Source organism: Sinohyriopsis cumingii, chromosome 6 (genome assembly GCF_028554795.1).
Source record: "Sinohyriopsis cumingii isolate HCF-2022 chromosome 6, ASM2855479v2, whole genome shotgun sequence".
NCBI lineage: Eukaryota > Metazoa > Mollusca > Bivalvia > Unionida > Unionidae > Sinohyriopsis > Sinohyriopsis cumingii.
The window spans coordinates 112,791,698-112,805,767 of NC_142966.1; the positions used below are offsets into that span (position 1 = coordinate 112,791,698).

Below are 14,070 nucleotides of genomic sequence, written 5' to 3' on the forward strand. Positions count from 1 at the left end.
TGAAGGACACTCTTTCTGGAATCAATGGTTTAGTGGACAGACGGGTAAATAGGAGGGTAGGATTTGAATGGGCATCTTAGTCAAAATTGTAGTTTTTCTTTTAAAGATGAGTGGGAATGGTTGAACCCACCTGTCTTGTGCATACATTAGTTCCTCACAGAACACAACTCACTATACCATTGTCTCTGATATGTCACAAGTATATTCAGGGATCCCATAGTACTGATTGATTTGTATCTTTCCATGTAATGTACCAATTATAAGATGGCTTTCACCTATAGCACAGTACACATGTATGAGTTCCATGAAAAGTTCTATAACAAGGGCCCACAGTACGACAAACATCATATTGAATTTGGGTCTTTTGAGCTTGTGTTGAGCATAGTCTTATATAACTAAGGCAATCATTTCTTAAAATTGACTTTCAACTATATCCATAAATGACTGTGTTTTGGTTTAAATTAATGAAAGTCCTATCTTTTTTTTATATCTCAAATTATCACAATTTCAACTTTTCTTATGAATATTACTTAGGGTATTGGTTGTTTTTTTTTTTACAATAGGTGTGCCTTTGGAGAGGTTTCATGACATTCAAAACCATTTTTGATATCAAGAATCTTAATAGAGTTTGTTACTTTTATAGATATGTTGCTGACAAGCTTGGTGGGCCAGTTGAGAGAGGCCAGGTAACAAACTTCAGCTGGGAGCTTCCACTGAGCCAGGTGAAATTCGAGTTGAAGTCCAATATAATTCCTATCGGAAGGCTGAAAGCTGGAATCCATGTTCATCGAGCCCTTCTTTTTAAGGTACAGACTCCATTTGTAAGCTGCTGCATGTAAAAAGCTAATGATCATCTTTCTTGTAAATGTTATTAATTACTCTAATGTAACAGCACTGATACAAGTATTGAAAGTAGATATGATATCAGTGATGTAAGTATTGAATGTAGATATGATATCATTGATTTATGTAATATTGATTTGATATGATGGATACAAGTATTGAATATAGATATGATATCATTGATTTGTGTAATAGATATGCTATGATGGATACAAGTATTGAATATAGATATGATATCACTGATTTATGTAATAGATATGCTATGATGGATACAAGTATTGAATATAGATATGATATCATTGATATATTAAATGTAGATATGATATGATAATATGGATACAAGTTTTGATTGCAGATATGATATCATTTATATATTTAATGTGTATGTGATGTCATTGATATAAGTATTGAATGTAGATATGATATCACTGATATATTTAATATAGATATGAGATATGTACAAGTATTGAATGTAGATATGATACCATTATATATATATATATATATATATATATATATATATATATATATATATATATATATATATATATATATATATATATATATATATATATATATATATATATATATATATATGATATCATGGATATAAGTATTGAATGTAGATATGATATCACTGATATTTTTATTGTAGATATGAGATATGTACAAGTATTGAATGTAGATATGATATCACTGATATTTTTATTGTAGATATGAGATATGTACAAGTATTGAATGTAGATATGATATCACTGATATTTCATGAAAAAGTGGTTTTAAAATAGTCTTTGATTTGTATGTTATTTTAACATTTGTGTACTTGTTTTTAGATGCTGATGTACCAATTTATTGTGGGCTTTTTATTTTTATAAATTCAGTCTTAGGTCAATATGGTCACTGTTAAATTACTAAAATGACCATACTCTGTCATCCAGAAAATACATTGATGAAAGTTGTTGTTTTTCCATGACTTTAATTCATACAGTCTGTGTAATTATCATCTTTAAATAAGATCTCTTTTGATGATTGTGGATTAAATATCAATCTCTTTTAAAATAGTAGTCACCATGCTAAGATTGCTTTTATTAAACAAACCATTAAAAATAGTACAGCTGTAACCAACAGTGTTTAAAGTCATATTTTGTTAAAATCTTAAGACTGTGTGAAACCTGGAACCAAAAGCAACACAGTTTATATTGGCAACAACATGACAGTCACCTACTGGCAAAATTGCTGCATAAATGCTGACCTGTTCCTTGGTCATCTTCATTAGTCAATGTTTCCGTCTAAAACCTGGTACCAAATTCTGTACTTACCATATTTATTCTGTCATAAGTCCATGTTTGATGATAAGTCCACCCACAGTTTCTCTATCCTGAACCTGTTACCAAACAAATGAAGTACTTTCCATATTTATCCTATGGTATGCCCATGTTTGATGACAAGCTCACGTTTTTTTCAAACATTTGAGTAATATTTGCAAAGGATACCTTTGCCTTATAACAAATCCACCCCATAAATCTATTAGGTTAACTTCCTGATCGTATCATGGGAGATAAACATTATGAAATAAGTCCATGAAAGCTTCAGTTTTTAAGGATTTTACCCACAATGAAGTGTAATGAAAAGTTAAGACATAGCTTCATATTTTTAGTCCTTATTTGAATATTCATTGATAGAAAGACTGTTTGGTTTCTGATTTTTGTGTCTTGAATCTGAAATAAGTTTTTGTGATTAAATAGTTTAATTATTATTTGGTCTACTGTAGTAGCAAATCTTCTCTTAAAAGTGTTTTAAATAATTGTTCAGCTCAGAAGAATCTTGCTTGATATTATGTTACAGCCCAGTGGTCACAAACTTGAGTAAGAGAAATGAAGCAAAACCAACAAATTTTATATAACCTAAAAACAATTTAATTATTAAAGTGATAAATGAAAAATATGAGAGCACCATATGGTATTATGGAGTTAATCCAAACTAGTCATTATAAAGGTCTAGAAAAATCCTAAGTGAATGAAAACTTCCTTCTAAATTTCAAAACCAGAAATGTACTGGTCCTCCAAGAAGTTAGAACCATGACATTGTCAGGATGGTGTTGTCCATAATTCCTTTGAATAATTTATAACAGTTTCAGAATAATATTATAGTCCAAATAATGAGCACTTTCTTTTTTCACTGAACAGTCCAAACAAATGTATTTCCTCTCGAATAGTATCTAAGTACAACATAAAACACGTTTTTAAACTTCCAAGAGGACCAGAAAAAGTGGGAATGACTCAGAAAGCAGAATGTATCTGAATGCTTAATGTTCTCCTTTTATACACTATATATTGCCACTGTATCTCGCAATTGACCCAACATGACAGCATACACTACTGATTTTGTGTCGAATTGGGCTGATTCATATGACCTAGTGTAACCAATGGGAAGTTACAGAATTATTCTTTAAACGTCAAAATCCCATCAGTCACTGAGAAGTTATACTATTAGCACCATTTCAAATCTTATTATTAAGATTATTATTAATAACTGTCCATACTTATGTAAACTATTATTTATAGATCCTATGTAATTTGCATTCTTACCAAAGCCAGGTCACATACACAGATTTATAACAAAAGATATTCTTTATAGTTTACAATCATGAATACAAATTATGAAAAGTAAAAAAAATCATGTACCTGGAGGTACAAAAAATACAGATATACATACGTTAGCTTAAATAACTGTCTAATTTGAAGTCATTGGCTAAAATTTTTCACTGTTTAAATATTTTCTTTTCAGACCCTAGCTGACAAGATAGCTGTGAGTTGTACACTCACAAGAGGGGAGTATAACAGAGCCTGGAATGAAGTCATGTTGCCAGATGAGGACCATACGGTATGTATTGATACATAGTCTTAGGATTTTGTATGTGCCCACTGTAATAGCAGAACAGGGGGATTTGTTTTGCCTGTTGTCTGTATGTTGTGCACATCCTTATATCTGAACATCCATCTCTAATCCATTTTAGCATGGTAGCACAAAGGTTTTTAACTTGGACCTATACAATTTACAACATTTTATTATGGTAAAAACATTTGTAGAATTTGAGGTCAGTATGATGATTTTTTTAAAGTTGCTTTCTCATTCTTGTATTTTAAATGTCCTTGGACATATTTGACAACAAATTTGTTAACAACGTTCAGCAGAAGCTATAGGAAGTAGACAAATGAAAGTTTATGGTATATAGGATGTAGACAAATGAAAGGTTATGGCATATATATAGGAAGTAGACAAATGAAAGGTTATGGCATATAGGAGAAAGACAAATGAAAGTTTATGACATATTCATATTCATGTGCCGATGAACGGAATTTTCAGGTGATTATATTTGAATTCTCAACTTTTTTTTATAGATGTTTTAACAGAGATTTAGGTTGCCTTGTCAAGATAATTAAACAAAAACTACATGACGTAGACAAATGAAATTTCAGATCATGGTATAAAAAAAAAACTTTTTTGTTACAGTTTTTTGTTGGGATTTTTTTCTCTTTTTGGCTTGGAACTTTTTGGCAAAAAGCTTGTTTGCTCTAATAAGCCAAACTTGAGGCAGACAAATCAAATTTTGTATGCATGTTTGTTTGCATTTGTAAATAACATGAAGAGATTTGCATGTCATTATATCAGTTTTTTAAAATGTTCTACACTTTTTAGCAGTATGGTAGGTTTAAAAAAAAGAAATTAGAATGTAATGATTAATCCCTGCCATACTTGTTTTAAAACTTTCTCCTGCTGTGAATGAAAGAAGAAAAATTTTGTCTTCACACAAATTACAATTCTTTTACTATTCCCCCTTGTCCAAGTTGGTGGGTAACATGCACATTATGTGAGAAAGAAGTTTATTGATTTTGGGCACAGAGGGTAAAAAAATCAAGGTCACAGTGACCAAAACATGTTTTACATAACAACTTTAGTTCTAATCCATGTTCATTGACCAAAGTTTGTGGAGGAATTGCTCTTAGGGTATGGAAATGGCATATTGAACATGGAATCTAAAGGTCAAGGTCACTGTGACATAAAAATAATTAATATAGTGAATAATAAATACAGAAAATTGCAGCTGTTATAAAAATTGAAGATTTCCCATTTTCAATGACAAATTAAATCAGCTGTCTAAATTTGAATAAAAGTGGCATAGAATCATATATGTTTGAGTTATGATAGTCATTATTGTGGTCATGCTGCGAGAGAGTCATGCAATTGAGTCATGGATGGTCATTATGTTGTCATAGTGTAATAGAGTCATGGATGGTTATTATGTGGTCATGGTGCACTAGTGTCAACTGGTATAATAGACTCATGGATAGTCATTATGTCATCATGGTGCAGTAGAGTCTTGTATAGTCATTATGTGATCATGGTGCAGTGGAGTCATGGGTAGTCGTTATGTGATCATAGTGCAATAGAGTCATGGATAGTCATTATGGGGGTGTTCACCAGTTATTATGTACTTTTGAGAGAGTGACGTATGTAAGGTGAAGTCGTTTGCATTTAAAACATGAACAGTGGAGAGAATGTTGGATACCTCTATGCTACATTAATGTAATGTGGATGATATTTCTTTGGATATTGTACTTTTGGAAATTGTACATGATTTAAGCACACCACTAACTAAAATGACTGCTCCCTTGTGCTAAAAAATCAGCCTGAATTAGTCTAAAGTATACTATCCATAGCAGCTATTAAAATACAGTACAACTCTGTATTTCATGTCTCATGCTACAGTGTCTTTGCCATATGAGAGCATTATTAAAAATTCTTCCTCTTTTGGCAAATACCTGTTTCAAGTATGAAAAAGAAAAAATGGCATACTGAACATTCATACTCACTGCAGGTATTTACATGACTGGTCACATGATCCAGCCTATAGTAAAAGTCATACAGGTCGTGTATGCAGTCAGTACTATGTCAGAAATGGGTGTCAGTTTTTAGCATTTGAGTACATATACCTTTAAATGATGATTATATACATTTTTTTTTTATCCTCCTACCTCCATATTTTTTTGGAATGTCATTATTTATATGCCCCAGAAAAACAAAAATACTGCAAAACCCAGTGTTAAAATATGTGTTCATTTTTGGATGAGGTCAGCTTAAAGATGAGATTCAGTACAAAATGGATTGAATGTCACATGCTGTGTTGTCACAATGTAAGCTACACATGTTGGAAATAAAATTTGCACTATCGTATATTGTGATAATTTGACCCAACATGCTCTTTCCTTCACCTGGATTTGTACCTGGCCAACGTTGAAAAAGTCCACAGAAATAAAAATATTTCATCTGGAAGTTTCTTGATGACAGTTAAGGAACAAAGCATTCGATAATCAGGATTGAATAGACTGTTTTAACTATATAAGTATTTAATTTTAGAACAACAGGTAATATTCAATTTAAGATGTGTAATTGCACCTGCATGACACATTGATATACACTGTAGTACATTATTTTATGGTTTTATGTAATGCAGTTTACTTGATTTAGGAATCCCCAGTAGAAATGAGATATTCAACAATAGCCGTATTGTGTTTTCAGACAGTAAGACAAAATGGCTACAATACCATTTGAAGCCTAGTTTGATACCAAAATACCAGTGGTGATTTTATTTTTCTAAGAAAATGTTTAATGATAGGTTGAAAATAAAATGAAAGCAATTTAAAAGTACTGGAACTAGATGCCTCATACATAAATGCCTCATATATAAATATATTATCATTTCATTCAATCCGCTGTGCTAATCTAATTACATGGTGCGGTTTGCAATGGATAAATCATTATTTAAAAAACATTTTTAGTTTCCAGTCATATTTTTTAATTTATTTGGAAAGTAGCTTTTTCATGTAAAGGACAGCCAGATACCTTTGTAATTTATCTCTAAAATGAAACTAGTTGATTATAAGGGACATCAGAGCACAAGTGTGGAAGCATTCATGTGTGCAGCATTGTGAAATATTTTAAAGATTTGAAAACTCCCCATCAAGAAATAAAACTCAACAAGGGGACTTATTCCATTCATTTGAACTCAAGTCAATGATGCAGTCTCACTTTTTTTAGATGAAATATTGTAAACTAATCTCTTTTGAGATAAATGCCTATTGCCATATTTATCCAGTGATAGGCCCACGCTTGATGATAAGCCTATACTTAATGATAAACCCAAGCCCATTTTTATGAAATTTTGACAAATGTTTACTAAGGATATATTTGAGAATAAGCTCACCATGTTCTTTTGACAATCAAATTAGGCTGGCCTCCTGGTAAGCGTAAAAGAAATATATAAAGTTCATCTGAGTCTTGTAATACTCACTCAATGCTTGATCTATTAAGAAATAATTCAAGTTGAATTTTTGTCTTGCAGCTTTAAATGATTAACATTTATTTCCCATAATTTATTTGTAAATATGTTTCAGGACAAAATCTGGCCGGTGATATGAATTTTTGTGTTGTCGTTGTGTTGGTGATTTTATCCCATGCTTTTTCAACATAGTATCCTGTTTCTGTCTGTCCATCACACATTTTTTCTGCATTGTAACATTAATAAAGCCATTTGAGGTCAAGAAATGGAACTTTTGGTATACTTATGCATCATCATTACAGGTTGTGTTTCATACCACTTTGTTGGTTTCATCTTTCAGGTGAAGGTCATTCTCAGTATTGTCTGTTTTCTATGACCTTCCCCCATCTTGCTCTATGACTTTATTGGTGTTTGCATTTAAGGGATGAAACATGGTATACTTGTACATCATACCTAGAAGGTATGTCATGTACCATATTGTGAATTGTAAGTCCTACCTTCAAGGTCAAGGTCACATTTACATCACACATTTCCCTACTGCTCCATAACACACCATGAGTCCTATCTTAAAGTTCAAGGTCACAGCTGAATATTTTACATTTTCATCACTTTTACCAATGCTCCATACCTTTAAAGTTATTCCAGATTAAGGGATCAAACATGGTCAGCTTGAACATCATCAGTGGGAATACTCTCCTTGAAGTTAAGGTTATGTTTAAGTTTTTCATCTTAATTTCCCCTCCACTCCTTTATTTCCCCTCCTTTTGAGATTAAGGGATGATGACATCACCACGATAGGCAGGGTCAGAACTTCACTGAATTTTATTGTTTACTAATGTTTTTCTATAGCATGTCATTGTTTTTTTTCTTCTAAAGTTAAAAAGAAAGACACACTAACATCTGTTAACATTGATATTTATTACAATAACAGATTTGGTCTGCAAACATGTGATTGTGATTTTACTTAAAGCCATCTCACTATCAAAAGCTGAGGGGTAATTTCTGGCTGCATCAGCTGTATGTGTTGTTAAAACATTTCTTTTAATGAGTTGATTTCATTCTAGCATTTAAAAAAATTAACCACTGGTAATGTTGTATGGTAGCAGATGTTAAAATGGTCTCCTTTTTCATTCCTTTTTACTTTTGAAAGATGTTTTGGAGGCTTCAGTATGAGTAAAAAGTGGAATTGAGTCAAGTTAGAAGTATGAGACATGTTAGAAGTATGAGACAAGTTAAAAGTATCAGACATGTTAGAAATATGGGACAGGTTCAAGATATGAGACAACTTAGAAGTATATGGTTTAATTTCACACTATCTGCAGCGTGCAACATTTAAATATGTTTAATCGCATCTCAGATGCTTGTTTCTGCAAAACATTTGCATTCATTATCTTATCTGTGTTAGAAATCAACAATAAATAAATTTTGGCTTGAATTAAGTGAATTACAATATAATATCTTTTATTTAAATGAGTCCTGTGTGAACCAGTAGATGTATGGAAATGGACATTATTTCTGGAAAGAAGGCAAATGTGGTGAATTTTCGCCATGTGAATGAGGATAAAATTTTATTTGCCAGCATGTTACAATGACTCCTATGAATGAAGATGTCTTTTACATGTCAGTCATTGATCAAATACATGTATAGTTTTCGTTTCCTCTACTTATTTTAAAAGCATCTGAGATAAGAAAATTCAGATCAATTATCTGTCTGTTCCTCATTGTGCATGGACTTTTTGAGTTTTTGGCAATAAAATTACCCAAACTAAGGCATGTATTTCGGTGGAGAAAATGTTAGACAGAAAGAGAAATAAATAATGACTCATTCCTGGTATCAATTGTCATGAAGAATACTGTTTATAGAAATTCATATTTTAAAATGAGTTATCATTATTATATTCCAAGAATTTTGTTTAAAGAAACAAAATTATTGTCTATTTTCATTATGCTGACCTTATTTGTATAAAATTAAATATTTTTAATATTTGTTTTCATTGGTTGTGATTGGTAGTTTTCAGTCAGTGACACTTTTCTTTGTGCACCTGAATTAGCGCCATAATACTGTTTTAAGCTATCTTATTCCTTTATTTCTAGCCGACTGAATCAATTTCTGAGTCATAATTTGTATATTGTTGATTTTGCCATGCAAATTTGGAATGTTGATCAATCACTGTTCTTGTTAACCAGGTGGGATTAAAAGGTGGGTGTTAACTTCATACATGATGATATTTAGGAATGTGCCTTCTGCTGGGTCTCTGCATTGGCATATTTTTTTTACAGATGACTTTACACACATGGGCACCTGCAGGATTTTTTGCAGGGGTGGGTGCGGTCATTCAGTCATGGCCGGGAGAGTTAGTTGCGTAATTAGTATAGTAAGCAGTCTGAAACTAAAGCTAATATTTAATAGCATTTTGAACAGAATCTTGTGACATATTTTCAGCTTCATTTGCATGATTAAACTTGACAGAATATATATATATATATATATATATATATATATATATATATATATATAGATATATATGCAGTATGATTTCCAAGGGGGTCACATGACCCCCTTTTACCTATGCTGCAGGCACCCATGTTCAAACATTCTGGTCTGCTGTTTGTCAACTGTTGTTACCTTGAGACTGTCAGTGACTAACATGTGACTGCAAGAATTCTAATTGCTGTGGTGCATGATTGAGTTCCTTGTACAGAAAATTTGTGGGTAAACAAAATTCAGAGTCAGTGATTTTCAACTAATGCACCTATCCTATTCTTTTTCAAGCCTCTTCAAGTTGCCATGGAAAGTAGATTTTTGCCCGTCAAGTTTATGTTTTTGTCTATTTTAAGTTGACAGAAATTTTAAAAGGAAATGTAAAATTCAAGAAACAACTTCCAGGTTGTAAATACCATTTGATTGAATTAGAGCAGCAAAACAACATCAGCATCAGTTAGTCATGAAGGCTGTTAATGACTTTACAAGTGAAATCATTGGTGCAGAAATATGGTACAACTGTTGGCTTTTTAAAAAAATGTTATACCCAATAAAGAATGTTATTGAAGGTCAGCTATCACAGCAATATACAAAAATCATTGAGCATGGTAAAAATGTACCAAACAAAAGGCAGTGTTGATAATTTGTTCCAAATAATAAAGTTATTTCCAAAACTTTCCACTTGAGCTTTGTGTTCTGTAAAATATTTACTTATTTTACATGTTCTTTATGAATAATTATATAAAATGGTCAGTTGTACAGGATTTTAAGCTGTTTCTATTTGTTTTCAGGATGAGTGTTGGCATATTTTGTATCTATTTAATATGTTACCGAGAATTTTTGTCGTCATATTTAGTCATGTTTAACATCAAGCATATAGGAGCAGCTTCTGCATGAAATTGGGGAGTGTAATGGTGGCTGAGTGGTTAGCATGCCAGACTTTTGTCCAGAAAGTGCCTACTGTTGACTGGCCAGCTGCCATTGTTTGTCTCTGGACAAGATACTTTATTCTAATGGCCATGACTCACTATAACCTTTCATGTGTGGATGTGCCCTTAACACCCAGTAAAGTAATGAAATTAAGGAAATTATGTATACAAGCATTTATATTTCACAATAACTTGATACCCCAAAATAGACTGAGATTTTTCATTTTTCTGTATTTTTCTTACTGACCAACGGAAATATTTTTGAGAATGATAAAAAGAACCAGTCACTGTAATGGACTGAAAAATGTTTTTCTGGAAAATAACTTTAGTTGATGACCACATACCTTGACCAAAGTTGGTGGAAGGCTTGCACTTAAGGTTTGTAAAGAACCTATTGAATTCAGAGGAAAAAAAGGTCAAAGGTCAAGATCATTGTCACTTAAAGAAAGCTTGGTTTTGGAGAATAACGTTGGCACTAGAGTAAGTTTTTGGACCAGCCTTTGTGGATAGCTTGTACCTATGGTAAGAAAGAAACCAACCAATCCTGGAGTCTAGAGGTCAGATGTCATGGTCGTGATAAGTGTAATAAGAAAATAATGTTCTTTGAACACAAAATTTATTTCAGGATTAGAGGTCCAGGTCAATGACACCTACTGGTCAATAATCTATTGGTCAACCATGCCTACTAGTGCCAACATAAATGACTGTGAAACATGAGGTGGGTGTATAAGTGCTGTTCAGGGAAATCTTGTCATAATTATGGTAGAAGGGATACTTTCTTCCAAACTTAGTTATATATTATAGCTGGAACATTTAGTGTGGCAAGCAGGAATTAAATAAAATTGGTCCATGTGATTAAGGCCAGTCAATAGCATCTCAGCCTGGGAATTATCCAGAAACAATATGTGTACAATACATGAATAGCACCATCTGACATACAAACTGAGACAGATATCTCTAATAATATTTCAAAGAATACGATGAAAAACATGAAATCAGCCATAGGCATTGGTTAAAAAAAAAGATGTTGGGGCCAAAGTGTCAGCAGAAATTTGATGTTCCTGTAGGCATCTTGTGATAAAAGTCAATATAATCAAGTCATGATAAATAGTCTGTCACCTGTCATAATATACCTATTCGGTGGTGATAAAAAGATGTCCACATAATTGGGGTGGCTTCTAATGAGGGGTAAAAATGATCACAATGAACTGATAAAGTGGAGGGAAAAAAGTAGCTTTTTTTAGACTGAGCCCCAAAGGGGCGACCAATTTACATGCAAAAGACAAGCCTATTCTTGTATTTTCTTGAATTAATTCTGACACCATCTTAATCAAACACAATCTCATTTGTTTCTGTAACGATTTCAGCCTGGAGCTCCAAAGTTTCCACCAAGGGCATATTTGGTTGACTTGATTCATGAACCCGGCCGGCTGATGAGAACAGATTCTCCTGAAGCTGTCACATATCAGAAGATCTGAGAAGAAAATTCTTATTTTGTTTTCTGTACTAGACACCCTTCATCATGCTTATTTTTCAGTTTAATAAAGTCTGTCACCATCAAAATAGAACTAATTTTTCATGTTGACAGTTTGTCACCAGGACTGAAGAGTTTATAAACCAAGTTGTTTTATTACTTTGAAAATATTTTAGATATTTTTTGCAGTTGTTATGGACCGGAAAATATTGAAAGGTATTCCAAACATGAACTCCAATGCATGTAAGTTCTTTTGTTTTAGTAAATACTTTCAGTTTCTCAGTTGCTAGAAAAACAAAGTGATTGTTATCCAAATCCATTTGCTGATTTTCTTTCTTATGGTACAGAGTTGAAAATATTTCATCTAAAATACCAAAATATATTTTTTTATAATTTGTTTCTGCCTTGAGTAATATTTAGCATGTATGATGCACTACATCCATTTTTAGGGCTTTATTTTTTTTTGCAAAATTTATTGACACAATCATTGTTTCACTTTAATTAAAGTTTTATAGAAAACTCAAATTAGAAACATTCTGTCAAGTATTTGCAGTGCATGCCTATGCTTCACGTTTACCTCAACTACTTGGATTTTTTTATCAATAATACAAACGTACTGCTGCACTTAATGAACTAAAAACAATTTTCATTATCATTTTTATGGTTAAGAGTAAATTTTTATTTTTATATCAAAGCTAACTGAAAATTCATTTCATAAAATTGCATCAATATTATCTTTTGTAACACTTTTAATATGAAAACATGATATTTCTTTAGTATAAGCAATCTTTGTTAGTCAGGTTGGTCAACGTCTCTGCCATGCAACTTTAAATACTAGAAGGCAAATGCTGAATTTCTACACCAGATCAGTTCAAGAGAAGTGTAAAAAAAATCCTCATATGTACCTATCACTTACAAGGACCCCATAGTACAAACAAACTTCTCAAACATCAGTGTATTTTGAAGTTAATTTTTCAGGTGTACAGAAATATGATGCAGAAAAATTAATTCTAATTTTCTTAAGTACCTAAAGTTGTCAAAATTGTATATAAAATATGTAATAATTCCTTGTACCAAAAATTAGAAATAATTGTTATTTTCACAGTGATGATGTATGAAAAATGAAAAGGTTGATAATTTAGGGTGTATGAACAGTTAGCTTAGAAAAATTATTGTGAATGAAAAAGTTGAGGGTATAAAAATTACCAATACTACAGTAACTGCAATTATAACAAATTCAGATGGTAAATTTAACAGAATTTATATATAGACACATACATAATGCTTACAGAAATAGATAAGATGCCATATTCTACAAAGAAAATCTACTGTCTGAGCAAAACATGCAATCAGTACAATATAGATTTTTGGATTAACTCTTCAGGAACAAAAAAAGTTGAAATAGAGAACAGAAATAATCTTCTACATAATGAATATAAATCTTGGGATGGCAAACATTATTATTTTTTATGTCCAAAGACTTGTATGTATATTAATATTACCTTTTCATTGTTCCAATGCTTACAAACAACAAAATTTTGAGGCCTAATTGGCAAGATTGCCACATGTCACACTGCAGTAATCATCTCTTGTTCGATTACCATGTCAGTAAACTGTTATACACTACTACAGTTTGTTTTATGCTAATTGTTTAATGTGCATATTTTCTTATTTTGCTAATATGAAATTAAAGCAAAGTAAATTAAAGACTTCATGGTTGACTTAGTACATAATACATAGTACAAAATAGACTTGTATAGTTTAAAGTACTTGGAGTATGTTGTGCTTATTACCACTTATATCCTTCTAACATTGCCAAATGATTACTGATGTATTTGTCGCGTAGCAACACATCTTTTATTTTTAAAAGTAGTCCAAGTCAGGTAAATGTCTTAAACCTAGAAATTGTCTTGGGTGAAGAGGGAATAAGATATTAAATGTTTTACCACCTTTGTTTTGCAACATTAACCCAAACCAAATAACTCTTAACCCAGCCTTCTCT

The 14,070-nt window shown here is 31.8% G+C and overlaps 1 protein-coding gene across 3 annotated transcripts in view; it reads left to right on the forward strand.

Annotated features, from left to right (window-relative positions):
• The window catches only part of LOC149797740 (armadillo repeat-containing protein 3-like), a 107,662-nt gene extending 93,885 nt beyond the window's left edge, over nucleotides 1-13,777 (forward strand). For all 3 annotated transcript variants that reach the window (XM_089962683.1, XM_089962682.1, XM_089962685.1), the window contains 3 exons: nucleotides 644-806; nucleotides 3,631-3,726; nucleotides 11,962-13,777. In XM_089962683.1, coding sequence (XP_089818809.1) covers nucleotides 644-806; nucleotides 3,631-3,726; nucleotides 11,962-12,072 — 370 coding nt within the window. In that variant the 3' untranslated portion in view covers nucleotides 12,073-13,777. The remainder of the gene's footprint in view (nucleotides 1-643; nucleotides 807-3,630; nucleotides 3,727-11,961) is intronic.
• The last annotated feature ends 293 nt before the right edge of the window (nucleotides 13,778-14,070 follow it).